The following is a 27,275-nucleotide window of genomic DNA, read 5'->3' as shown; positions in this document are numbered from 1 at the left end:
AATCTCAGCTTGAGGCCACCCAAGCTCTGACTGCTGCCATCGTGGCTGGGTTTAGCACCGTCGACCAGGGCTTTCACGGTGTTGCAGAAGGCCAGCAATCCAACAGATTACTAGGAATGCGGAGGCCCCACCCTGGGGGAGTGGCAGTGGGACAGTGGAGCAGGAACCTGTTGTCCTCTCTCAGGATGACAGCATTCCTACTCCCACCACTGCCACTGCTCCTTTGCCCTTGTCGCTGCCTGTCAGCCAGCCAACCCAGATTGCTGCCCCACATGCCGAGGTGGTGCAGTCTATAGCCGGGCCTTCTGGTTGAGGTCATCCTGCAAGGCCATCTGCAGTCTCCCGCATGGAAACTCAGCAGCCTTCCACCAGCCGTGCTGCAGCCACTGGGGGAGCACTGCACAGGAGCACTAGATCGGGAAAGGGCACATGAAAGACAGACACTAAGGGAATGCACAAGAGTGATTAGTTAATAGTATTAATGTAAATATGTGCTCTATAGTTATAGATACATTTATTAATTGTGTTTGGAATCTTTTGTGCTGTCTCTCATTTCAGCTTTCTGCCCAGAAGGACACTATGATATGGCGTGAGACAGGGATTGTATGATGGCGATGTGGTGAGCAATGGGGATCTGGGGTTTCATTCATGCGAATCGGAGTCTGATGAGCCGGTCACGGACAGCCGGTCTGGAAGGCCGATTGTCTGCCTGCCTCCTCCCTCCCTCCTGTTCCTATTCCTCCTTGTCCTCCTCCTGAGCTGGTTCCGCAATCCCTGCTGGCAAGGGCTGCGCCCTCATGATGGCCAAGTTGTGGAGCATGCTGTAGACCACCACAAAATGGTACACCCTCTCATTCGAGTATAGGAGGGCTCCTCCCGAGCGGTCAAGGCAGTGGAACCATTGCTTCAGTAGGCCGATGGTCTGCTCAATGATGGTCCTGGTGGCAGCATGGCTCTCATTATATGAGTGCAGGGCACGAGTGGTGGGGATGTGGAGGGGAGTCATGAGCCAGATAGAGAGCGGATAGCCCTTGTCTCTGAGAAGCCACCCTTGAGCAGTGGTAGATGGCGAACTGTGAGATGTTAGATATGTCTCCTGCTGCAGACTGGAAAGATACGCCGGCAAAGAAATTGAGGGCCACTGACTGCCACTGGGAGAGCTGTGGTCGCCGTGGTCTAGTTGCAGGAGGTGGCAGAGTTCTGTGACCACTTCCTTGGTGAAGTGAAGCCTCCTAATACACTGCTCTTCGCTTAATTGAAGGTAGGAGAAGTGCTGTTGGAAGACCCTAAGTGGGTAAGGCCTCCTGTTGAGAGCTCTGATGGCCCTCCTCCTCCCTCTGCGCACATGTTCCCGTCTTTCTCGCTGCCTCTGCTCCCTCCATCACAGATCCTGGAGAGCGAGGTCGACTGCCAGTACAGCCCCCATGACTTTTAGCAAGTGTTGTAGTTTGAAGTGTGTCAAAAATAATTAGGGCGTATTTTACTTGCCAGAACACTCCCTGATACCAACCAACCTTGAAATAACTAAGGAAATTATTGCAGTTGCAGGAAGTAGCACACTGCCACTCAAACTGCAAAACCCTGTCAGTTGCGAGTGATTGGTGATGATCCCTTTAAATATCATCGCTGGAGCCAGCTTCCTGCTGCTGCATGCCACCTAAACCTGTCGTTGCTTTCTCCAGCCGGTAACTGCAATGGCCAAAATGAAATTGAGAGATCGGGTGTCAAGTGAGCGTTGCACATTCACTGACATCATGATGTCCGTGACTGCGATGTCCCCAGCGAGCGAGGTTAGCAGCAACGCTACCGGCAACATGGAAATGGCGTGCGCCACTGGAACTGCCTTCAGCTGGCGGTAGAGTGCCGACCGGCGATTTAGTGCCATCTCTGGCGCTACCGTGTGCTGCTAAACACACAAATTTCTCCCCCATTGTGTATATATTTATCAACACTTTCAGTGTCAGATCAAAGTTTTTGTTCTTTTATTGAAAGATACAAAGGTGCTCAACAAATATTGATTATTCAAAGTTCAAAATGATCTACATTCTATTATCTTGAAGGCACTTCAAAGTGTACATTATGTTTCGATGCACTGAGATTTCTTGCCTGTGCCACAGCACTGCAGTGTTTATACCAGTATTGCACCCATATTATTAAAAGTACTGTACAATAATAGCTAAATCAGCTCATCTTTGTCGTTTTAGTTTTGGTTCTCAGATACATTTTAACTATACTTGCTGTTGTGTTCACTATTGGTCAGAATAGTAATTGGAAACTTCGATCAAGTTATTGTCTGGATCTCTGAAGTAGACCGAGGTGATAGGACCCACTGCACCAGTTCGCTCAATAGGACCTTCTTCAATGTGAACTCCACACACCTGTATACAAAATAGCAAGACCCACATCATTAAGATACCACAATAGGACAATGACAAACACAGCAGAATGTTCATTATCCAAGCTGCTCATTAAGTGAATTCACATCTCAATTCCTGTAAATTCGTATTCAATTTGATACATGATGAGTAGAACTGAGAATGTTGGAAACAAGGCTCTGTCCTGTACAACTACTGAAGCATTTCATTTTCATATAGCGTAAGCATCATTAAATTAAATCACATTTGCTGCAGCAAAATTTTGTTATATTAGTAATAATATTAGGTAGGCTTCCTGCTTGCACTGGGTCTTTGAAACATTTCATTATTATTTTATATTTATCATGAGTGATTTTGCAACTTGTCCACATTGACAGAACAGTAAAATGGTGAACTTTTTTGTGTTATTGCTGCTCCCATTAGGGTTTCCTAAACCAAATGAAAGCAGGACAGTGGCGCAGATAGGTAGGATTCTAACTTAATCTCTAATGTTTGCTTTCCTACTGGTGACAATTCATTGAAAACCTTACTAACTAATGCCTCCAGTTCCTACAGGACAGACATAAACAGAAAAAAAATGACTTCTAATTTAAAAACAAAACTTTTGTTGTTGAGTGTCCACTCAAAAAACAGCACACATAAGAAGTCCTGATTTGATGCGTGGGTTTCATGGTAAAGGGAACATTCTCCCAAATATCAGCACTTGTAATTATTTAAAATTTGAAAGCATCTCCTAGACACTTTGAGTAATCAGGTTCTCCTATTTCAGAATGGGTTCCCGTTACACACATATTAAATACCGTTTTACTAACCTTAAGATGTTCAATCACTTTACTGACTGGTGTGTTTGTAATCAAACAAAGATCTATGGATCCTGCTGTAGGTTTGTGTGCTTTCGGTTCAAATTCCTTCCCAATTTCATGCAAGTTGAATTTCTGATTCCCAAAGGAGAGTGCTTTGCGGTTGCCCTGTTGTAAGAGATGCATCATCATACAAACATATTTACCAGCATTCTTGAAAAAACATTTTCTTTTAATTTTTTCAGAGAACAAGGTGGCAGCCTTGGCTCAATGGTAGCACTCTCGCCTCTAAGTCAGAACGTTGTGGGTTCAAGTTCTACTCCAGAGACTTGAGCCCATAATCTTGGCTGACACTTTCAGTGCAGTACTTAGGGAGCACTGCACAGTTGGAGGTACCATCTTTCAGATGAGACGTTAAACTGAGGCCCCGTCTACTCTCTCAGTGGAATTTAAAGGTCCCCTGGCACTATTCGAAGAAGATCAGGGGAGTTCACCCGGTGTCCTGGACAATATTTATCCTTCAACGAACACCTAAAACAGATGACCTGGTGATTTATTTCATTGCTGTTTGTGAGACCTTGCTGTGTACAAATTGGCTGCTGCGTTTCCTACATTACAATGGTGACTACATTTAAAAAATACTTCATAGGTTGTAAATGCTTTAGGACGTCCTGAGTCATGAAAGTTTCTTTCTTTCCATGAAGGTTTGTTGTGGTAAATACAGAGACGCAAGAAGGATGACGTAACATACGCAAATATATAGGCCCGTAATTCCGAAAGGAGGCTTTGTAAGATTCGCGAAATTTTCATTAAATAATCACGTAGGAAAATAGGGTTAATAAATCAGCTTTATTGACCAAAAGAAGCTTATACAGAGAAACCTTTGATAAAAGGGCACACAAAATGGCCGCCAGACCTCGTGACCAGCTTCTGGGACCATTTGAATTTCTGTTACTGCAAGCCAGACAGGCTTGTGGATTGAGGGCATTAAAAGCCCGCGAAAACCAGTTTCGGGAAGCCGAAACTCATGGAACTGAGCATACATATTGATTAGATTATAAGTACAGGACAGATTTGGATGGCAGGATGAGACCCATCAAGAAATGGGCGGACAATTGAACGAACGCTTTAACCCATTACACTGTACAAAGAGAAGCCGTTTAACAGCCATCCAGGGCAATCTCCAGACCGATCAATATACAAACCAAGTTACGGTAACAAAGCAAAGACATTATCGGCCCAGGAAGGCCAGTTAAGCTATCACCGACTCCCGTTATGAAGACAAAACACCCCTGCAGAGAGTTCTGCCCGCCAAGATTATTACAAAGACAGGACTATGATTTGGCGGGAGATAAGAATGTTCCAAAAAAGTATAACTGTGGATTGAGTAAAGTCCATTGATACTTTCTACTTCGGTTCGGAACGTGTTCGGTTCGTGGTTCGGTAAACGGTGTCCAGCGGGGTGTTCAGCCGTGTGTTCCGCGACTTTGGGAGGTTCGACCAGGCAAGGCTCGGCCACGACGAGAAGACGACGAGAAGAATTCGGCTTGGAAGCCAGCTCGGCCAGGCAAGGCCCGGCCACGACGGGAAGACGACGAGGGAGGCCCGGGTACTTTTGTCGGGAGATCATCGACGACCCAGGCCGGAGAAGAAGACACTCAGGTCCCGGAGTGTGCATCCAGTTTCTTCAACATCACATCGGTAACGGATCCATCCGTGGCGAGCACTCACCAAGGCTGTATCGGCTGCCTCCATCGCAGGAGAACCAAGAGGAAAACAAGCTGCGCCAGAAGCTTCCAAACCCACGTGACGATGGAAAGCTGTGTCGAAAGGCTGCAAAGCCTTTTTCGCAATTCTTAGAGTGGTGAGCATAATCCCGAGTCCCTCAAATCGAAACTTAGTTAGGTTTAGGGGAGGGGGGTTAAGGGTAATTGTAATGTGTTACCCCTTTCACGATGTGCCGTGTGTTCCCCATTTCTATAGAGTTAAGTTTATAGATGTGTGCATGCTTGTAGTTGCTTTAGTCTGTGCATATGACATGTATTTTATAATGCTGCAAACTGTTCAATAAAGGCATCCGTTTCGTGCTATTCGACCTGGTCTATTGAGTTTTTCTCTGCACTACAGCTCCCTGCACCTAAGTCCAAGGTCTAGAACCGTAGGGAAGAGTGGGTCGAACCACTCACGGGTAATTATTGCAAGAAGCCTGGCAGGAGACCAGAGCAAGCAAGAGAAACCCCCTACAGCTTCCTGCGTGCAGATGCCTCCTGTCGGGAAAAAATCTATGCCCTTACCTGAGGGCTCCCGAGGTCCGGACTCTTCTGCTCCTGGGCCTGTCCACAGTCGAAATGCTCAGGGCCCACGTATCTCAGGGGCGCAGGCGGTTCGCAAGCGTCCCTGGGATCACGTGGGCCAGGCAAGCCAATGAAAGAAGGGAATCCCGCTTCATACTTTTGACAGATAGACCTGTCAAAAGTATGAAAGGGGATCACTGAAAAAAGACACTAAAACATTAAAAAAAAAATTTTAATCACGTTTTTAGAATGAGTTAAAATTACATTAAATTAAATATTTTAAACAAAAATTTAATTTTTTGAAAAAAATAATTAAAGTTCTTTGCGGGGCTAAAAATAAACTTACCTTTTTTTAAAAGTATTTTAAAATTATAAAAGTGAAAAAAAATGTTTTTTTTTAACTTTTTTCCACTCTTATGCTGGTAAAAGCAGGTCTTGTGCTTGCTTTTACCAAGCATAAGATTTTTAAGTGATTTCAACGGGCGGAGGTTCTGCAGAAAGCGAAACTCTCCGCCCGCAGCGGCCCTTCTCCAGAAGCATTCTTGAAAGATCGGAAATGCCGGTTTTCAGTGCATGCGCTTTGCATGCCTGAAACCGGCATTTCCGATGTCCCTACGGGTGTGAACACACCTCGTACACACCCGTAGGCATTGGAAAATACGGACCACAGACATTTATTTCAGGGTGTAAAACCAATGTTCCACTCAATCCCATCAGTTTCCCGACAGGCAGGTTCGGTTAAAATCGCTCCCTATAAATGAGTTCAAGAGACAATTAGATGCATTTATGAGGAGACAATGGATATAGTGCAAAGGTGGAGAGCTGCGACTGGTCTACGAAAAAGGGTCCGGCTTGCTGGACAGCTTCCTGTTCCTAAAATTCTTGTCTTCACACAATATTGAAACATTGAGGATTAGCAATTTCCAAAACAACCATTTTTGCACATCTTTTCAGATACAAAATGAACAGAGGATGTTCAGTACTCGTAGGATTAATACATAAATATTGGCCCTGAAATTGCGGTGTCTATGGCGGCGTACTCTTGGAGTGCGCTGTTGTATTCCCTTTGAAATGCCCCAGAAGCTCGAGATTTCCACAGGCACTTGCGCATGACACGTACACATTGACAGGCCATCTGCGGGGGCCCTGAAAAAGCAATCGCTGGTGCAGAATTGGGCTATTTGCTCAGTGACTGGACGCAGGTACTTTCGTAATTGTCTCGCAGGTCAGAGGCGTACTCTGGGTGTACACCTCCGACCACAATTTCAAGGCCATTATTTCCAGGAAGCTCAGTATTGGCAGAAATAATGCTGCTGAATATCTGCAAACCTGCTTTGCTGCTATAACTATGGCAGGGTGGGGATCGTGCCGTGTTGATGGGCTGGGAGACAGACCATGTCAGAGCTTTCAAAGTCAGGCCATTTGAATAGAATAAGTAGGTGTCCGGGAGCAGGAGGGAGTAAAGGGCAACACCTTCCTGCTGCATGTGACCAATGCCAATAGGATCAGCTTAAAAGATCAGTACAAAGTGAAATCAGCCCCCTTTATAGGAGGGCCTATTTCAATAGGGCTGTCTTTTATATTCTGGCTATTACCCCAGCCTGGAGCACCCCTGTGGACCCCACTTACGCTATTACATTGAACTAGACACTGGCATCTAGTTCATTTGGGACAGGAGAGGTAGAGGTAGTGGAAAATGCCAGCCCCTTTTTAGACATCAGGGTTCCAGGGGCAGATGGAACTTCTGCCTGCCCCCAACCCCAGCGGGAACTCCCTCTCCATGATCTTTGGAGCAGAAACAATTTTCCCAGATCTTGCCCAATGCCCATCACCACCAGTCATTCTCTGCCCAGTAATCTATTGCAGGTTGGCTGCTGGCTCTCAAGGAAATTCAGGGCCTCTGCATTATTTTCAGGTTAGTATGAAATTCAAACAGAGGGCGCCAAATATGAATAACACGGTTGCAGTCTATCAGAGGAATGCTAACAACAGTTTGCTACCAAGCAAGGTAAAGGAGCACGGCACTGAACTAAGAAGGGAGTCCATATTTAGGGGAATCTATGAACAACTGTGACAGGCTGTCTCACTTCACTTTAATCTTGTTTTCAACCAGCTAGCCATCCACAGAAAAGCACTGACAGAAACCAGCTCCTGACAGGAGAAAGACATATAATGAGAGATTGTATCAACACTGGGGAGAGCTAAGAAAATAATAATCACAAATAATAATGTATTTCCAGCTTTTTTAATTGGCAAGCCTAGGTGAAGAGCCAAGGCAGGACACCACCAACATTGAAACGAGTAGCTTAGTGGCTATTAGGTGAAACCAAGCTTGCGTTTTAAAAGCTTGAGAGTTCTAGGGGGGAGGGATTCACTAGCATTGAGGATTTTTTTTATTTGTTCAAGGCCAGCATTTATTACACACCCTTAGTTGCCCTCGAGTAGGTGGTGGTGAGCCGCCTTCTTGAACCGCTGCAGTCCGTGTGGTGAAGGTACTCCCACAGTGCTGTTAGGGAGGGAGTTCCAGGATTTTAACCCGATGAAGGAACGGCGATATACTTCCAAGTCAGGATGGTGTGTGACTTGAAGGGAAATTTGGAGGTGGTGGTGTTCCCATGCGCCTGCTGCTCTTGTCCTTCTAGGTGGAAGAGGTCGCAGGTTTGGGAGGTGCTGCCGAAGAAGCCTTGGCAAGTTGCTGCAGTGCATCTTATAGATGGTACACACTGCAGCCACGGTGCACTGGTGGTGGAGGGAGTGAATATTTAAGGTGGTGGATGGGGTGCCAAGCAAGTGGGCTGCTTTGTCTTGGATGGTGTTGAGCTTCTTGAGTGTTGTTGGAGCTGCACTCGCCCAGGCAAGTGGAGAATATTCCATCACACTCCTTATCTGTGCCTTGTAGATGATGCAAAGGCTTTGGGGAGTCAGGAGGCGAAACACTTGCCGCAGAATACCAGCCTCAGCCCTGCTCTTGTTGCCACAGTATTTAAGTGGCTGGTCCAGTTAAGTTTCTGGTCAATGGTGACCCCCAGGATATTGATGGTGGGGGATTTGGCAATGGTAATGCCATTGAATGTCAAGGGGCGGTGGTTGGAGATAGTCATTGCCTGGCACTTCTGTGGCGCGAATGTTACCTACCACTTATTTGCCCAAGCCTGAATGTCGTCCAGGTCTTGCTGCATGCGGGCATGGACTGCTTCATTATCTGAGGAGTTGCGAATGGCACTGAACACTGCAGTCATCAGAGAACATCCCCATTTCTGATCTTATGATGGAGGGAAGGTCAGTGATGAAGCAGCTGAAGATGGTTGGGCCTAGGACACTGTCCTGAGGAACTCCTGCAATGATGTCCTTGGCTGTGATGATTGACCGCCAACCACCACAACCCTCTTCCTTTGTGCTAGGTATGACTCCAGTCAGTGGAGAGTTTTCCCCCCCGATTCCCATTGACTTCAGTTTTACTAGGGCTCGAGGGGCCGATTGGCCTACTCCTGCTCCTATTTCTTATGTTCTTATGTTCCTTGATGTCACACTCGGTCAAATGCTGATTTGATGTCAAGGGCAGTCACTCTCACCTCACCTCTGAAATTCAGCTCTTTTGTCCATGTCCGGACCAAGGCTGTAATGAAGTCTGGAGCTGAGTGGTCCTGGCGGAACCCAAACTGGGCATTGGTGAGCAGGTTATTGGTAGTAAGTGCTGCTTGATAGCACTGTCGATGACACCTGCCATCACTTTGCTGATGATTAAGAGTAGACAGATGGGGCAGTAACTGGCCGGATTGGATTTGTCCTACTTTTTGTGGACAGGACATACCTGGGCAGTTTGCCACATTGTCAGATAGATGCCTGTGTTGTAGCTGTACTGGAACAGCTTGGCTAGAGGCGCGGCTAGTTCTGGAGCACAAGTCTTCAGCACGATAGCCGGGATGTTGTCGGGGCCCATAGACTTTGCTGTATCCAGTGCACTCAGCCGCTTCTTCATATCACGTGGAGTGAATCGAATTGGCTGAAGAATGGCTTCTGTGATGGTGGGGACCTCAAGGGTAGGCCGATATGGATCACCCACTCGGCACTTCTGGCTGAAGGTGGTTGGAAGCGCTTCAGCTTTGTCTTTTGCACTCATGTGCTGGGCTCCGCCATCATTGAGGATGAGCTACTAGGAAAGAAGGAAGAACAAGAGAAGGCATTGCAAAGAAGCACTGAAGATAATCATATCGATAGAGAAACAAGATATATTGCGAAAGAGAGGGAGTGTGGTTTGAGAAAAAGGTTATAGGCTAGATTTTAGAGAAGGATCAGCTACTATATGACACATTTCCAAGAGTGTGAGAGAGAACTGTTAGAATAGTCTCGCTAAATTTGAAAAAGTTTACAATTCTGCATATATTTGACTTGATAAAAAGTCAAGAGTTGTTAAGGGGAAGTCTAGTGTTTGCACAAAATAAAAGGAAACCGAATAAACGCGATGAAGTGCAATTTTACCTTGAAAGTGACAACTTCCATCCCTAAAGTCCGAGAGTAAAACGCCACAGTATCCTCAATGCTCTTTACTGTCAGAACGAGGTGATCCAATCCTTTGATCTGGACTGGTGAGGTGGTGTTTTTCTGACTGAACTGGATCAAGCTCTACAAAATATATATACATCAAAAAGAAATTTACAAATGTGCTTCGGTAAAACTGTGCATCAGTACACCATTTCCCATCTTAGATATGGAGAATAAGATAGCCTGTACAGTAGCTATGTTCAATTACTCAAAGCACCCTTGTGACAATGTATCTGGAAGAATTATTGTATCTTCAGGATTCCAGTGCCCAAACTGCAGTTAAGTGAAGTTTGATGTACAGCAAAAGATTTTGCTATGAAGTAGGGAATTCCAGATTTGGATCGTGGAAATCCATTTTAAACCACACCATCTAGCAGTGAAACTCTTTCATAACAAAGCTGCCCTAACAAGTTTAGGAGGATTTAGGTTCACATGCAGGAAAGTGATTGTATGGGATTGTATGTAAAAAAATGGGTTAGCAAAGGGCAGAGCAAGTCGATATAAGAGTTTGTAAGAGAGGGCGAATCCAGGAGCAATTCAGCTGGAGATAAGAGAGAGAAATTCCCTGACTTTATGCGGGGGTTGGGGGGGGGGGGGGGAGGGGGGCGGCGGAGGGTGGAAAGCACAAACCCCGAAGTGAATGGTGCACCCGGGGAAACTGGGGACATTTGCATGAATACTTCCAGATTCCTGCCCGAACCCTACTAGATCGAATACCTGGCTGGCGGGCAGAGCGAGAGTTTACAGCCAGGGACCCATGGGAAGACCAAAGGCATTATTTTGGCTCCCACCAAAAATATTGTTCATTTGCCACTAACTCCATCCCCCTCCCTGCATGCTCACTCAGGCTGAACCAGGCTAAGTGCATCTTCAACATCTCGTTCAATCAAACTGAAAATCAAACCACATCTCATCCTTTACCAAGACCAGTTCCATCCACCTTTACAATAACGCCACCTCTGCCTCACCCTAAGGCCAACGCAATCCTTATCTGTGCCTTGGCCACTTCCAGACTCAATTTTGTCAATGTGCTCCTCAGCAGCTTTGCAAAAGCAACCCTCCATAAATTTCAACTCATCCAAAACTCCAGTGGTTGCCTCCTGACCCACACTAAGTCCAACTCACCCATCACCCCATCCACACTAGCTCCTTCTCCAAAAAATGCATCAAATTTAAAATCCTAACCCTGGGCATTTCTCCACCATGCCTCTACAACCTCTTCCAGCTTTATAACCCCTCCTATGCCCTCAAATCCTGTGACTCTGGCCTTTGTCAAAGCTGCTATTATCTGGTTAAACCCTTTCTTAACAAAGCTGCCCTAACAAGTGTAGGGCGATTTAGGTCCACATGAAGAAGTGATCATATGCAATTGTATGTAAAGGAAATGGGTTAAAGGAAATGTTAAAAAAGGTAAAAAAAAAGTTAAACCAGGAAATTAAAGACCTGTTAGTCTAACATCCGTTGTGGGGAAGTTGTTGGAATCTATAATTAAGGACAGAGCGACAGAGAGAGGAAGGGGTTTTGATGCATGGGGCACTGGATCCAGTACTGGGAAAAGAGGGAACTGTTCCGTTGGGATGGGCTACACTTAAACCAGGTTGGGATCAGTGTCCTGGCGAGTCGAATAACTAGGGCTGCAGATAGGGCTTAAAACTAAAAAGTGGGGGAGGGGTCAGTTGAGGGGAAATTTAGAAATCTAAAGAGAAAATTGAAGGCAATGGAGCAGTGTAGCAATTTGGGTAAAGATAAGCAAAGTGTGACAGGAAGGGACAGAGAGTTTAACGGTAATAGTGCATCAGCGAATAAGGTGAAAGCAGGGAATAATGGTAAAAAGTTAAAATTAAAGCCTCTTTATCTGAATGCATGAAGCATTCCTAACAAGATAGATGAACTAGTGGCACAAATAGAGATAAATGGGTTTGATCTAATAGCCATTACAGAGACGTGGTTGCAAGGTGACCAAGGTTGGGAACTAAATATTCCAGGGCACTTGATGTTTCGAAAGGACAGGCAGAATGGAAAGTGGGGGGGAAGCCCTGATAATAAAGGATGACATAAGGACAGTAGTGAGAAAGGATGTTGGTTCGGAAGATCAGGAAGTAGAATCAGTATGGGTGGAGAGAAGAAATAACAAGGGGCAGAAAACACTGGTGAGAGTAGTTTATAGGTCCCCCTAATAGTAGCTATACCCTTGAACAGAGTATTTATTAATCAACAAATAATAGTAACTTGTAAAAAGGTAATACAATAATCGTGGGGGACATGACTCTTCATATAGACTGGGCAAATCAAATTGGCAAAGATAGTCTGGAGGACGAGTTCATGGAATGCATTCGAGACAGTTTCCTAGAACAATACGTTGTGGAATCAACCAGGGAACAAGCTATTTTAGATTTTGTATTGTGTAATGAGACAGAGTTAATTGGTAATCTCATAGTAAAGGATCCTCTGGGGAAGAGTGATCATAACATGATAGAATTTCACATTGAGCTTGAGAGTCCAAAATTAGAGTTTTAGGGCTAAAATTTTTTGCCGGGACGCTACTTTTAGCGCCCCAGAAAAATGAGTGCCCCCCCGCACTGGAACTTGAGTGGATGCGCCCCAAGGGGGAAGCGGGGTGCTATTGGAAGCGCCCTGCATCCCTCTTGGGAGGCTGCGAGTCAATATTGTGGCATTATGTGCCGCAGCGCCACATGCTGCGGCACGTCATGGCGTGGTATTGCAGGCCTTCCTCCCCTTCTTAAAGGGGAGGGGCCTTGTGCAGTGCAACCTGGGGCCCAGCTGGGCCCCCGGGGATCTGGAGTGCAGGCAAAAGAGCCCGGCACGCAAGAGAAGTGCCGGGCTCTTAGAGCGCAGCCAGCACTCCGCAGGGTGGGGGGGGCATTTCAGGAGGTCTAGGACGGGAGCGCAGGCAGGTGCTGGTAGGCGGCTAGCAACAAAAATGACCACCCCGCACCTCGCCTTTAAATTGCGCCTCCCTGGCCGCAGGTACGGCCCCCTGACCCCGTCGGACATAGCGTCTGGTGGTAAGACAGGGGGTGCTCCCAAAGATCGTAGCCGGGGCGTGAGCGGGGCGCTGCGCATGCCAATGACGTCATCGCCAGCGCCGCAGGGCGCTACCGGTTAGCGCCACCACTAACCTCCCGCTGAATTTTGCAGGAGGCGTGGGCAGTGCCGTGCCCGGGCGCTAGTTGGTTTGCGCCCTGTTAGCGCCCTCTTAACGCGCTAACGGGAGTCGCAACCAACTGAATTTTTCCCCCTTAAACTTAAAAAAAGCCAATTACATAGGTATGAGGGGTGAGTTGGCTAAGGTACATTGGGAAATTAAATTAAAAGGTATGACAGTAGATAAGCAGTGGCAAACATTTAAAGAAAGATTCCAAAAATCTCAATGAATATACATTCCATTGAGAAATAAAAACTCCATGGGAAAAGAGATTCATCTGTGGCTAACTAAAGAAGTTAGGGATAGTATTAGATTAAAAGAAGAGGCTTATAATGTTGTGAAGAATAGTAGTAAGCCTGAAGATTGGGAGAGCTGTAGAAACCAGCAAAGGATGACCAGAAAATTGATAAAAAAGGGTGAAAATAGAATGAGAGCAAACTAGCAAGAAATATAAAAACAGATTGTAAGAGCTTCTACAAGTATGTAAAAAGAGAGTAGCAAAAGTAAGCATTGGTCCCTTAGAGGCCAAGACAGGAGAAATTATAATGGGAAATAAGGAAATGGCAGAGACTTTAAACAAATATTTTGTATCTGTCTTCACAGTAGAAGACATAAAATGCATACCAAAAATAATGGGGAACCAAGGGGCTAATGAGAGTGAGGAACTTAAAGTAATTAAGATCAGTACTAGAGAAACTAATGGGACTAAAAGCCGACAAATCCCTGAACCTGATGGCCTACAACCTAGGGTTCTAAAAGAGGTGGCTGCAGAGATATTAGATGCATTGGTTGTGATCTTCTAAAATTCCCTAGATTCTAGAATGGTCCCAGCAGATTGGAAGGTAACAAATGTAACCCTGTTATTCAAGAAAGGAGGGAGAGAGAAAACAGTGCATTATAGGCTAGTTAGCTTGACATCAGCTATCAGGAAAATGCTGGAATCCATTATTAAGGAAGTGGTAATAGGGCATTTAGAATATAATAATATGATTAGGCAGAGTCAACGTGGTTTTATGAAAGGGAAATCGCGTTTGACAAATTTATTAGAGTTTTTTGAGGATGTAACTAGCAGGGTAGGTAAAGGGACGTACTATATTTGGATTTCCAAAAGGCATTCAATAAAGTGCCACATTGTAAAGTCTGTAAGTTGTGCAGTAAATAACTTCAGAGACTTTAGAAGTACAAACAAAACAGGTCTTTACTATTCAGAGGTCTGGGCGATTTCTGCCCTAGTTAACGTATCACAACCCTTATATACTGGTGTGGTCACTATCGGTATTACAGTATACATGAGCCAATAAATAGTGCCACCCTGAAGTAGTGCTCTTAAAGGCGAACGGTCACATTCTATCGTTCCCTTAAAGGTAAACGGTTACATACACAACACTCCTCCCTTCCTAGCTTATTACTTACAGAATCCCGTTAAACATACAATCTTCAATTTTATATAAACAGGTTGCAGATATACTCTCGATGGAGTCAACGTCATATAACAATTTACAGATATACTCTCGATGGAGTCAACGTCATATAACTTCATGTTTAACATAACATAATAACATATATAACTTCATGTCAAAACAGATCACAGATTCAGTCTCTGTGGTGTAGTCGGTTCACATTGCTGGAGTGACTCATTCAATAGTCCTTCCATGGGTTTAACAGTTTGAACTTCCGAACTGAATTGGCTCCGTTCGGAGGGACCACGTGTGTGATCTGGTAGAGGTAATCATGGTTCAGATGGGTCATCTTCTGTTTCGACTTTTCCTTTTCTGCTTCTTGGAGACTCTCTGGGCTCCACTGTCAGCTGCCAGCTGCATGCGCAGTTCCTCCTTCTCTTCCTCCTTTTTCCGTAGTAGAGCCACCTTCTCCCGATGTTCCGTAGACTTTCGGTGCTCCTCCATGATTTCTGTATGGTGGGAGTCGAAGTTACAAGTTGGGCAGGACAGGACATAGTAATATTCGGAGTCGTCCTGAGCTAGGCCAGCGAGAGGGTCTTCTACGTCCTCCCTACCCAGCTGGACGTCCGCCAGCTTTTGTTCCAAATCCAGACATCTTTCCTGAAGAGACTTCTTCACGTGTTCCGCTTCCTCTAACTTTTTCTGGGCTTTCAGCAAGTTGTTTACTAATGACCTCATTTGTGATTTTAATACTTCAACTTCCTTTGGAGATTGATTGATCGGACTATTCAATCCCTCTACCGGAGCAGTTGTTTCAGCGTTCTGTTGTTCAACCTTGACATGAGTCAGCGTACTTTTGGTATCTAAGGGTTGCTCTGCTGCCATCTTCTCAGTCTGTGTTGCAACCTCGGCTATTTCAATAACTTTTGAGAGCTCCAAACCCTTCTCCTCTGACGATTTAAGCTCATGTTCATGGCCCATTCTTACGGTCTCTGTGTTTCTTACAGTTCCCTTTTCTTCCACTGAAAAGATTTCCAGTTGCATCTGTTCTTCAAGTCGTTGGACCTCGGCCATTGCCGCTTCATATTTATTTTGTGTTTCCTTTAATAATTTAACGAGTTCTTGGACATCCTGTATTCCCTGTTCTGGTATGTCTTCCACCACTAATTTTTTTCCTATGGATTGAATCCCTAACGATGAGTCAGCCTTGGCCTGAAGCTCATCAAACATTTCCTGCAGACTTTGTAATTCTTGCTTATGGTCAACCTTTAGTCGTTCATGTTCTTTCACTAACACGAGCTTTTCGGAAGTTGCCAAGTTAACCCCTTCCAGGATTGTAGTCCGAGCCTGTTCATACTGTTCTTTCAACTCGTTACACTCTGCTTGCAACAAGTCGTAGAGGTGAACTGGAATACCATCCTGACTTCCTGAAGATTCCTCTTCCTTTGGATCGTTCTGTGTATATTCTAGTTCCTGAACAGCCTCAGGGAGATGTGATTGGTACTTGGCCACGATGGCTCTATGGTCGCTCTCTGCTTGAGCGAGCTGTCTCTGTTGTCTTTCCAGGGACTCCCATTCGGTGTCCCAGAACTTTTTCACCTTTTTCATCTCTTGTAGGAGACGGGCACTCAACTGTTCTAATTGTCGTTGTACTTTGACATAACGTTGAGTTCTAGCCCGGTGTTCCTCCGTAATGCATCTGTCTGTAGCTTGAACAGACTCAGAATTCTCTGTCTTTATGCACGCCATCGATTTCCCAACCTTAGTCCGTGAGTTCATGTTAATCTTGTTTTTCATACATAAGCTGGACTTATCGTCTTCCGGCTCGGAGTCTGAGCTGCTTGTCTGCACCGAGTCCTCACTCGTCATTGCTTGTCGGTAGTGCCATTCCATGTCTATTTTCTTGATCCACTCCCGTCCCAGAAGTGGTGGTCCTCCCTCAGGTAGTACGTACAGATACATTCGTGGGTGTTCTTTACCCCTATCTCTCACCTTGACTCGTATTTTTCCCAGGGGGTATACATGATGCCCCGTGTATGTCTGTAATACGAATTTTGTATTTCTTAAGGGTATGTGAGAGAATAGCCGGTGATAGTCCTTTTGGTTGATGACGGATACAGCTGATCCCGTGTCCAGCTCCATTCGTACTTGGACTCCCGCTATTTTTAGTGTGACCCAGATCAACTGTAGATCAGTTACTTTACCCACATGGTGGATTCTCAGACTATCCAGCTCCTGGCTGTTTGGGTCTGAGTCTGAATTTTGTTCGTCTGAACTCTTTTCAGCCACCTGATGCACCTTGTTGTACTTTCCTTGTGGTGGTGGCTTCCTTTGCTTGTTGGTCTTCTTTCCGGACCTGCATACCTTCGCGATGTGACCCAGTTTGCCACATTTCCTGCACTCTTGGTTCTTAAACCAGCACTGATTCTGGTCGTGCGTTGTCTTTCCACAACGGTAGCATTTGGGAGTGCTTGTTGTAATTTGGTCCACCCCGAGTGCCGCCGCCTTTAGCTGCATTTCCGCCGTCCCTTTCGCTGCGGCTTCGTGCGATGAAGCTATGAGGACAGCCCTGTCCAGTGTGAGGTCGTTTTCTTCCAGAAGTCGCTTCTGCGTTCCTTCTTTGGCCAAGCCGCATACGAACTTGTCCCGCAGCGCCTCTGTCAAATTCCCTCCAAACTGGCAGTATTTCGCTAGCTTACGCAGTTCGACTAAGTATTCCGCATTGCTTTCATCTTGCCTCTGGGTTCTGGCGTAAAATTTAAATCGTTCAGCCAGCATCAACGGTGTGGGGTTCAAGTGATCCTTCAACACTGTTACGATCTCTTCGAAGGTCTGGTCCACTGGTTTAACTGGTGCTATTAGATGTTTCAAAAGCCCGTATGTTTTTGCTCCCATCGAATTTAACAAAGTTATTGCCTTGTTGTCATCCTCAATTTCGTTGGCTACGCAATATATTTCTATGCGTTCCACATACGTGGCCCAGTCTTCTATTTCTGCATTAAAGTCATTAATATTTCTTCGCTTAGGCATCTTCTTCTCTTTTTGAGAACAGTACAAGTATTACTTTACTTATTATTATTAATTTTCTTCTCTCTTCTTGAGAACACACCAGCCTTTCTGAAAAATCTTATTACTTTTCTGAAATTCTTAATAATTTCCAAAATGGCGGTTTCCCGCTTCTTCCTTCTTCTTCGGCGGTTTTCCCGTGAAAAATGGCGGCTTTCCCGCGCTTCTCGGCTCTCCCCGCCCACTTTAATGGCGGTTTTCCCCGCGCTTTTCTGTTCTCCCCGCCCACGGCAATGGCGGTTTCCCGCTTCTTCCCCTGGCGGGAGGGGTACACTTTCCCCCGCGGGCGACGGCCGCTGGCTACCGGTCCCCAGCCTGTGCGTCGGCTTCAGCGCTCTCCGCTGGCTTTCAGACCCCCAGCCCGCGCGTCGGCTTCAGCGCTCTCCGCTGGTTTTCAGATCCCCAGCCCGCGCGTCGGCTTCAGCGCTCTCCGCTGGCTTTCAGATCCCCAGCCCGCGCGTCGGCTTCAGCGCTCTCCTTCCCGCGGCAGGCAACCGGCTCCGGGTACCCCCGATGACGGCGGACAGTTACAGCCTCTGAACTGGCTCTCGGCCAATTCCCGATTTCTCGGCTCTGTCTCACCCGGCCTGCTCCCGGTCTCAGCGCCTCTGGACCCGACTTTGTCTGGCTCCTTTCCCCCTCGACCGTGGTCGAGTGTACCGCCCTTATCCTCTGGTTTTACTCCTTCCTTATTTTCTTTTACTGTTCCCTTACTCACAGTCCGTGGCAGCCTTGCCTCTCTTGTCGATCGGCTCGCTCCTCACTGTGGCAGAAGGGACCGTCAGTGCCTGTTGCAGATGGAAGTTTTCAATGCCAAAATCTTCCTCTTTGCTATCGCTGCAGCCTCGAGTTTTCACCCAGCAGAACGACGAGGGCGGGTGCCTCACTTCGACGCTCCTTAGTTGCTTAGGAACTACTGTTGCCGCAGGGTACGATCGGCCTCGTCGCCATTGTAAAGTCTGTAAGTTGTGCAGTAAATAACTTCAGAGACTTTAGAAGTACAAACAAAACAGGTCTTTACTATTCAGAGGTCTGGGCGATTTCTGCCCTAGTTAACGTATCACAACCCTTATATACTGGTGTGGTCACTATCGGTATTACAGTATACATGAGCCAATAAATAGTGCCACCCTGAAGTAGTGCTCTTAAAGGCGAACGGTCACATTCTATAGTTCCCTTAAAGGTAAACGGTTACATACACAACACACATAAAAGGTTGTTATGCAAGATAAGGGCTCACGGGGTTGGGGGTAAGGTATTAGCATGGATAGAGAATTGGTTAATGGACAGAAAATAGAGAGTAGGGATAAACAGGTCATTTTTCAGGTTGGCAGGCTGTAACTACTGGGGTGCCGCAAGGATCAGTGCTTGGGTCTCAGTTAATTACAATTATATTAATGACTTACATGAAGGGACTGAGTGCAATGTATCCAAGTTTGCTGATGATACAAAGCTAGGTGGGAAAATAAGTTGTGAGGAGGACACAAAGCGCCTGCAAAGGGATATAGGCAGGTTAAGTGAGTGGGCAATAAAATGATAGATGGAGTATAATTTGGGGAAATATGAGGTTATACACTTTGGTAGAAAGAATAGAAAAACAGAATATTTTTTAAATGGTGAGAAACTATTAAATGTTGGTGTTCAGAGAGATTTAGGTGTCCTCGTACAGAGTTAGCATGCAGGTACAGCAAGCAATTAGGTAGACAAATGGCATGTCGGCATTTATTACAAGAGGGTTGGAGTACAAGAGTAAGGAGGTCTAGCCACAATTGTACAGGGCTTTGGTGAGACCACACCTGTGCACAGTTTTAGTCTTCTTATCTGAGGAAGGATATACTTGCCTTAGAGGTGGTGCAACAAAGGTTTATTAGAGCGATTCCTGGGATGAGAGGGCTGTCCAATGAAGAGAGATTGAGTAGATTGGGCCTATACTCTCTGGAGTTTAGAAGAATGAGAAGTGATCTCATTGAAACATAAAAGATTCTGAGAGGGATTAACAGGGTAGATGCTGAGAGGTTGTTTCCCCTGGCTGGAGAGTCTAGAACTAGGGGGCACAGTCTCAGGATAAGGGGTCGGCCATTTAAGACTGAGATGAGGAGGAATTTCTTCACTCAGAGGGTTGTGAATCTTTGGAATTTTCTACCCCAGAGGACTGTGGATGCTGAATCATTGTATATATATTCAAAGCGGAGAGAGATAGATTTTAGGACTCCAGAGGAATCAAGGGATATCAAGGCGGAAAAGTTAAGTTGAGGTCGAAGATTAGCCATGATCTTATTGAATGGCGAAGCAAGCTCGAGGGGGCCATATGGCCTACACAGAAATCACAGAAACCTCACAGTGCAGATAGAGGCCATTTCGGCCCATCGAGCCTGCACCGACACATATCCCACCCGATCCCCGTAACCCCTACACCAACACATATCCCACCCTATCCCCGTAACCCCACATATTTAATCCCCCTAACACTAAGGGTCAATTTATCATAGCCAATCAACCTAACCCGCACATCTTTGGACTGTGGGAGGAAACCCGGAGGAAACCCACGCAAACACGGGGAGAATGTGCAAACTCCACACAGACAGTCGCCCGAGGCCAGATTCGAACCCGGGTCCCTGGTGCTGTGAGGCAACAGTGCTAACCACTATGCCACCGTACACCTGCTCTTAATTCTTATGTTCTTATGACTGATCATTTACAGAAATTTGAGCTGATTAAGAGAGAGTCAACATGGATTTGTTAAGGGTAGGTCATGTTTAACAAACCTAATTGAATTTTTTAAGGTGGTTATATCTTCCATGCTCTTTCCAGATATCCTTTTCAATTATTTACCAATTCCATTACAGATTACGTTAATCTTTTCCTCAATAACCACTTGTGATAAAACATTACGTTATCTAATAACTGTAAATTGTGTTCCAACTTCCTGCTTCCTTCTTAGAATCACAGAAGGATACAGCACAGAAAGAAGTCATTCAACCCATAGTGCCGGTTCTTTGAAAGAGCTCTCCAATTAGTCCCACTCTCCTGTACTTTCCTCATAGCCCTGCAAATTTTCCCCCTTCAAGTATTTATCCAATTTCCTTTTGAAAGTAATTATTAAATCTGCTTCCACCGCCCTTTCAGGCAGTGCATACCAAATCATAACAACTCGCTGCGTAAAAATGTTTTCCAGATGCTGCCTCTGGTTCTTTTGCCAATTGCCTTAAATTTGTGTCCTCTGGTTACCGACCCTTCTGCCACTGGAAACAGTTTCTCATTATTTACTCTATCAAAACCTTTCATGATTTTGAACACCTCTCATCAAATCTCTGTATAACCTTCTACGCTCTAAGGAGAACAACCCCAGCTTCTCCAGTCTCTCCATTTATAAATCCATGTTGGCTCTCTCTAATGAGCTCAGTGCTCAGTCACTCTACACTTAATTACAGATTCCAATAACTTCCCCATAACAAATGCTAGACTAACAGAACTGTAACTTTCTGATTTCTCGCTCACTTTTCTTAAATAATGGAGTTACATTTACAATTTTCCAATCAAAAGTGCCACACACTTAGGAAGATGGAAGCCTATGGAATTAAGGGGAAAGTGGCAATATGGATACGAAATTGGTCAGTGACAGGAAGCAAAGGGTGGTGGTGGATGGATGTTTTTCAGACGGGAAGGTGGTTTGCAGTGGTGTACTGGGTCCATTGCAGGGTCGGTTTTGGGTCCATTACTCTTTTCAATTTTTATAAACGACCTAGACTCAGGTATAGGGAGCAGCATTATAAACATTGCAGATGATACAAAACTTGGCAAAGTAGTAGATAGTGATCAGGATAGTTATAGGCTTCAGGATGAATCATAGAATGGTTACAGCACAGAAGGAGGCCATTCGGCCCATCGAGCCTGTGCCGGCTCTCTGCAAGAGCACTTCAGCTAGTCCCACTCCCCCACCCTTTCCCCGTAGCCCTGCAAATGTTTTCCTTCAGGTACTTATCCAATTCCCTTTTGAAAGCCACGATTGAGTCTGCCTCCACCACCCTTTCAGGCAGTGCATTCCAGATCCTAACCACTCGCTGTGAAAAAAAATGTTTCCTCATGTCACCTTTGGTTCTTCTGCCAATCACCTTAAATCTGTGTCCTCTGGTTCTCGATTCTTCTACCAATGGGAGCAGTTTCTCTCTATCTACTCTGTCTAGACCCATCAGGCTTTTGAACACCTCTATCAAATCTCCTCTCAACCTTCTCTGCTCTAAGAAGAACAACCCCAGTTTCTCTAGTGTATCCACGTAACTGAAGTCCCTCATCCCTGGAACCATTCTCGTAAATCTTTTCTGCACCCTCTCTAAGGCCTGCACATCCTTCCTAAAGTGCGGTGCCCAGAATTGGACACAATACACCAGTTGAGGCCAAACCAGGGTTTTATAAAGGCTGATCATAACTTCCTTGCTTTTGTACTCTATGCCTCTAGTTAAGAAGCCCAGTATCCCGTATGCTTTTTTAATCGCTTTCTCAACCTGCCTTGCCACCTTCAATGATTTGTGCACATATACTCCCACGTCTCTCTGTTCATGCACCCCCTTTAGAATAGTACCCTTTAGTTTGTATTGCCTCTCCTTGTTCTTCCTACCAAAATGTATCACTTTGCACTTTTCTGCATAAATTTAATCTGTCATGTGTCGCCCATTTCACCAGCCTGTCTTTGTCTTCTTGAAGTCTATCACTATCCTCCTCACTGTTCCAATGACATGGATAGGATGGTGAAATGGGCAGCAGCATGGCAGATGGAGTTCAATGCGCAGAAGTGTGAAGTGATGCACGTTGGGAGGACTAATATAGAAAGACAGTATAAAAACAGAAATTGCTGGAAATGCTCAGCAGGTCAGGCAGCATCTGTGGAGAGAGAAACAGAGTTAACGTTTCAGGTCGATGACCCTTCATCAGAACCATCCTGAAACATTCACTCTGTTTCTCTCTCCACAGATGCTGCCTGACCTGCTGAGTATTTCCAGCATTTTCTGTTTTATTTCAGATTTCCAGCATCCACAGCATTTTGCTTTTAGATTAGAAAGACAGTATAATATAAGTGGCACGATTTTGAAAGTGTAGATGAGCAGAGAGACCTTGACGGCCATATACACAAATCCTTAAAGGTGGCGTGGTAAGTTGATAAGGCGGTGAGAAAAGCATATGGGTAACTTGGGTTTAGAAATAGAGGAATAGAATATAAAAGCAAAGAGCTCATACTAGAACTTTATAAATCCCTTGTTAGGCTTAAGCTGGAGTATTCTGGGCACCAAACTTCAGAAAAGATGAAAGGCTTTAGAAAGGGTACAGAGAAAGTTCACCAGGATGTCATTAGGGATGAGGGACTTCAGTTAGGAGGTCAGGAGAGTTTGGAAAAGTTAGAATGGTTCTTCTTGGAACAGAGCATTGAAGAGGTAACCTAATAGAGGTTTTCAGGATGGTGAAAGGTTTTCATCAAGAAAAACTATTCCCTCTGGTGAGTGTGTCAATAACCAAAGGTCTACATATAGATTGGGCTAACCAAATTAGTAACAATACTGTGGAGGAGGAATTCCTGGAGTTTTTTTTAATTTTTGTATTCATTGATGGGATGTGGGCGTCGCTGGCTAGGCCTGCATTTAGTGCCCATCCCTAATTGCCCTTGAGAAGATGGTGGTGAGCCGCCTTCTTGAACCGCTGCAGTCCATATGGTGTAGGTACACCCACAATGCTGTTAGGAAGGGAGTTCCAGGATTTTGGCCCAGCGACAGTGAAGGAACGGCGATACAGGTCCAAGTCAGGATGGTGTGTGGCTTGGAGGGGAACTTGTAGGTGGTGATGTTCCCATGCGTCTGCTGCCCTTGTCCTTCTAAGTGGTAGAGGTCGCGGGTTTGGAAGGTGCTGTTGAAGGAGCGTTGGCGAGTTGCTGCAGTGCATCTTGTAGATGGTACACACTGCAGCCACAGTGCGCCGGTGGTGGAGGGAGTGAATGTTGAAGGTGGTGGATGGAGTGCCAATCAAGCGGGCTGCTTTATCCTGAATGGTGTCGAGCTTCTTGAGTGTTGTTGGAGCTGCACTCATCCAGGCAAGTGGAGAGTATTCCATCAAACTCCTGACTTGTGCCTTGTAGATGGTGGAAAGGCTTTGGGGAGTCAGGAGGTGAGACACTCGCCGCAGAATTCCCAGCCTCTGGCCTGTTCTTGTAGCCACAGTATTTATATGTTTACGGGATGGTTTCCTGGACCAATATGTCGAGGAATAAACCAGAGATCAGGCCATCTTAGACTGGGTATTATGTAACGAGAAAGGATTAATTAGCAATCTTGTTGTACAAGGCCCCTTGGGTCGGAGCGATCGTAATATGATCGAATTCTTCATTAAGATGGAAAATGAAGTAGTTCACTCAGAGACTAGGGTCCTGAATTTAAATAAAGGAAACTACGATGGTCTGAGGCGCGAGTTGGGTAGGATTGATTGGGGAATGTCACTCAAAGGGTTGACGGTGGATAGGCAATGGCAAACATTCAAAGACCGAATGGATGAACTACAGAATATGTTCATCCCAGTTTGGCATAAAAATAAAACAAAACAGGTGACTCAACTGTGGCTAACAAGGGAAATTAGAGATAGCATAAGATCCAAGGAGAGGACATATAAATTGGCCAGAAAAAGCAATAATCCTGAGGATTGGGAGCAGTTTAGGATTCAACAAAGGAGGACAAAGGGATTAATTAAGAAGGGGAAAATAGAATATGAGAGTAAGCTTGCAAGGAACATAAAAACTGACTGTAAAAGCTTTTATAGATATGTGAAGAGAAAAAGATTGGTGAAGTCAAGTGTAGGTCGCTTGCAGTCAGAATCAGGGGAATTTATAATGGGGAACAAAGAAATGGCAGACCAACTAAATACATATTTTGGTTCTGTCTTCACAAAGGAGGACACAAATAACCTCCCAGAGATGTCGGGGAACATAGGGTCTGATGAAAGGGTGGAACTGAAAGAAATCAGTATTTGTAGGGAAATGGTGTTAGGAAAATTGATGGGACTGAAGGCCAATAAATCCCCTGGGCCTGATAATCTACATCCTAGGGTACTTAAGGAAGTGGCCCTAGAAATAGTAGATGCATTGATGGTCATCTTCCAGAACTCGATAGACTCTGGAACAGTACCCATGGATTGGAGGGTAGCTAATGTTACCCCACTATTCAAAAAAGGTGGTAGAGAAAAAGCGGGGAATTATAGACCGGTAAGCCTGACATCGGTAGTGGGGAAAATGCTAGAGTCCATTATAAAAGATGTAATAGCGGAGCACTTGGAAAGCAGTGACAGGATCGGACAAAGTCAACATGGATTTACAAAAGGTAAATCGTGCTTGACTAATCTACTGGAATTTTTTGAGGATGTAACTGGTAAAATAGATAAGGGAGAACCAGTGGATGTGGTGTATTTGGACTTTCAGAAGGCTTTCGATAAGGTCCCACATAAGAGGTTAGCGTGCAAAATTAAGGCACATGGGATTGGGGGCAAGGTATTGACTTGGATAGAGAACTGGTTGGCGGATAGAAAGCAAAGAATTGGAATAAACGGGTCATTTTCCGAGTGGCAGGCAGTGACTAGTGGGGTACCGCAAGGATCGGTCCTAGGACCCCAGCTGTTCACAATATATATTAATGATGTGGACGAGGGAATATCTCCAAATTTGCAGACAACACAAAGCTGGGTGGGAGGGTATGCTGTGAGGAGGATGTCGTGAAACTCCAGTACAATTTGGACAGGTTGGGTGATTGGGCAGTAACATGGCAAATGCACTACAATGTGGATAAATGTGAGGTTATCCACTTTGGTGGCAAAAACAGGAAGGCAGATTATTATTTGAATGGCAATAGATTGGGAGAAGGGGAAGTGCAAAGAGACCTGGGTGTTCTTGTGCACCAGTCGCTGAAGGTAAGCATGCAGGTGCAGCAGGCGGTTAAGAAGGCAAATGGTATGTTGGCCTTCGTAGCAAGAGGGTTCGAGTACAGGAACAAGGATGTCTTGCTGCAATTTTACAGGGCCTTGGTGAGACCGCACCTTGAGTATTGTGTGCAGTTTTGGTCGCCTTATCTGAGGAAGGATGTTCTTGCCATGGAAGGAGTGCAGCGAAGATTCACCAGGCTGATACCTGGGATGGCAGGAATGACGTATGAGGAGAGATTGTGTCGATTGGGCTTATACTCACTGGAGTTTAGAAGATTGAGAGGGGATCTCATCGAAACCTATAAAATTCTGTCAGGCCTGGACAGACTAGATGCAGGAAGGATGTTTCCGATGGCCGGGGAGTCCAGAACCAGGGGTCATAGTCTAAGGATAAGGGGTAAGCCATTTATGACAGAGATGAGGAGGAATTTCTTCACCCAGAGAGTGGTGAACCTGTGGAATTCTCTGCCACAGTGGGCGGTGGAGGCCAGTTCATTAAATAATTAAATATATTCAAGAAGGAGTTGGATATATTTCTTAAGGCTAAAGGGATCAAGGGATATGGGGAGAAGGCAGGGACAAGGTACTGAATTTGGATGATCAGCCATGATGTCATTGAATGGCGGCAGCAGGCTCGAGGGGCCGAATGGCCTACTCCTGCTCCTATCTTCTATGTTTCTATGTCATAGATTTGAAATCATTGGCAAAAGATCTAGAGGGGAGATGAGGAGAATTCTTTTCACTCAGAGAGTTGTCGGGATCTGGAACGCTCTTGCTGAAAAGGTGGTGGAACCTGATTCCGTAAATAATTTTAAAAGAGAGTTAGATGAGGAATTTACAGGGTTACAGACACAAAGCGGGGACGTGAGACTAAGCAAAGAGCCAGCACAGGCACGATGGGCCGAATGGCCTCTTTCTATGTTGTAAATTTCTATGATTCTAAAGTGACAATTCCTGAATGGAGAGCGCTTTGGAAGAGAAGAGGACCCAGGATTTGCACTGCACTGCCGATGGTGACTCCAACCCCAGGAGTGGCAATATATACTGTAAATAAAATGGTCCCAAACCCAGGATAAAGAATGCACAACCCCCAGAGTGGCTTCAAACCCAGAATCGGGGGGATCAGGATCGGGTTCGGGTTAGGGTTCGGGCTGCTACCGTGACCGAGGGCTGTGTTGTTTCGGAGCCGGCCGGTCAGGCCGTGCTGTACGGATGTGAAGAGCTCAGGAAAACCGCTCGGACCAGGAGAGGTTTTCTTTATACTCAATATTTTTTTAATTTCAAGTGGAGATAAATTTACCTGCCGGCAGACACCCTGATACCGGAATCCTGCAGAAAGCAAACTCTTTAAAAGCGCCATTTTGCTCAGTCCAAGTGCTGGTGCTCGCTGCACTTCCTGAATTATCACAGCCGGTTCGTCTCCTGTGTGTCGGGCAGTGCAAAGTCCTGAGGTGCGCGGCTGCTGCACTGTCCCAAGCTCCACGCTAAGCAACATCGTCAATGAAAATCTGCCAGTTACCAATTTTGATTGTGTTTCATAAGCCTCTTTGTTTCGTCAACTAGAAGTGTACATAAGTGTTCATAAACCCCTTTGTTTCATCAGCAATAAATGTTGATGAACTGGGTCTGATAGCATAAGGCACTTTAAGTAGAATTAAGGGAAACCCAGAAGAAATCTAAAAAAA

General features: G+C 45.5%; 1 protein-coding gene across 1 annotated transcript; it reads right to left on the bottom strand.

Moving 5' to 3' along the window:
* Positions 1 to 1,960: 1,960 nt before the first annotated feature.
* Positions 1,961 to 27,073, bottom strand: glod5 (glyoxalase domain containing 5). Its single transcript, XM_085997233.1, has 4 exons — positions 26,891 to 27,073; positions 9,949 to 10,092; positions 3,188 to 3,343; positions 1,961 to 2,378 (listed from the first exon to the last, which is right to left on the bottom strand). Exons 1-4 carry the CDS (start codon positions 26,948 to 26,950, stop codon positions 2,250 to 2,252), a joined length of 489 nt encoding a protein of 162 aa, XP_085853359.1. The 5' UTR covers positions 26,951 to 27,073; the 3' UTR covers positions 1,961 to 2,249.
* Between the last annotated feature and the right edge of the window lie 202 nt (positions 27,074 to 27,275).

The sequence above is a fragment of the Somniosus microcephalus genome, chromosome 1, assembly GCF_052327205.1.
Source record: "Somniosus microcephalus isolate GS21.2 chromosome 1, FLI_Smic_1.0, whole genome shotgun sequence".
Classification (NCBI taxonomy): domain Eukaryota; kingdom Metazoa; phylum Chordata; class Chondrichthyes; order Squaliformes; family Somniosidae; genus Somniosus; species Somniosus microcephalus.
This window is presented reverse-complemented; position numbering and strand designations above follow the sequence as displayed.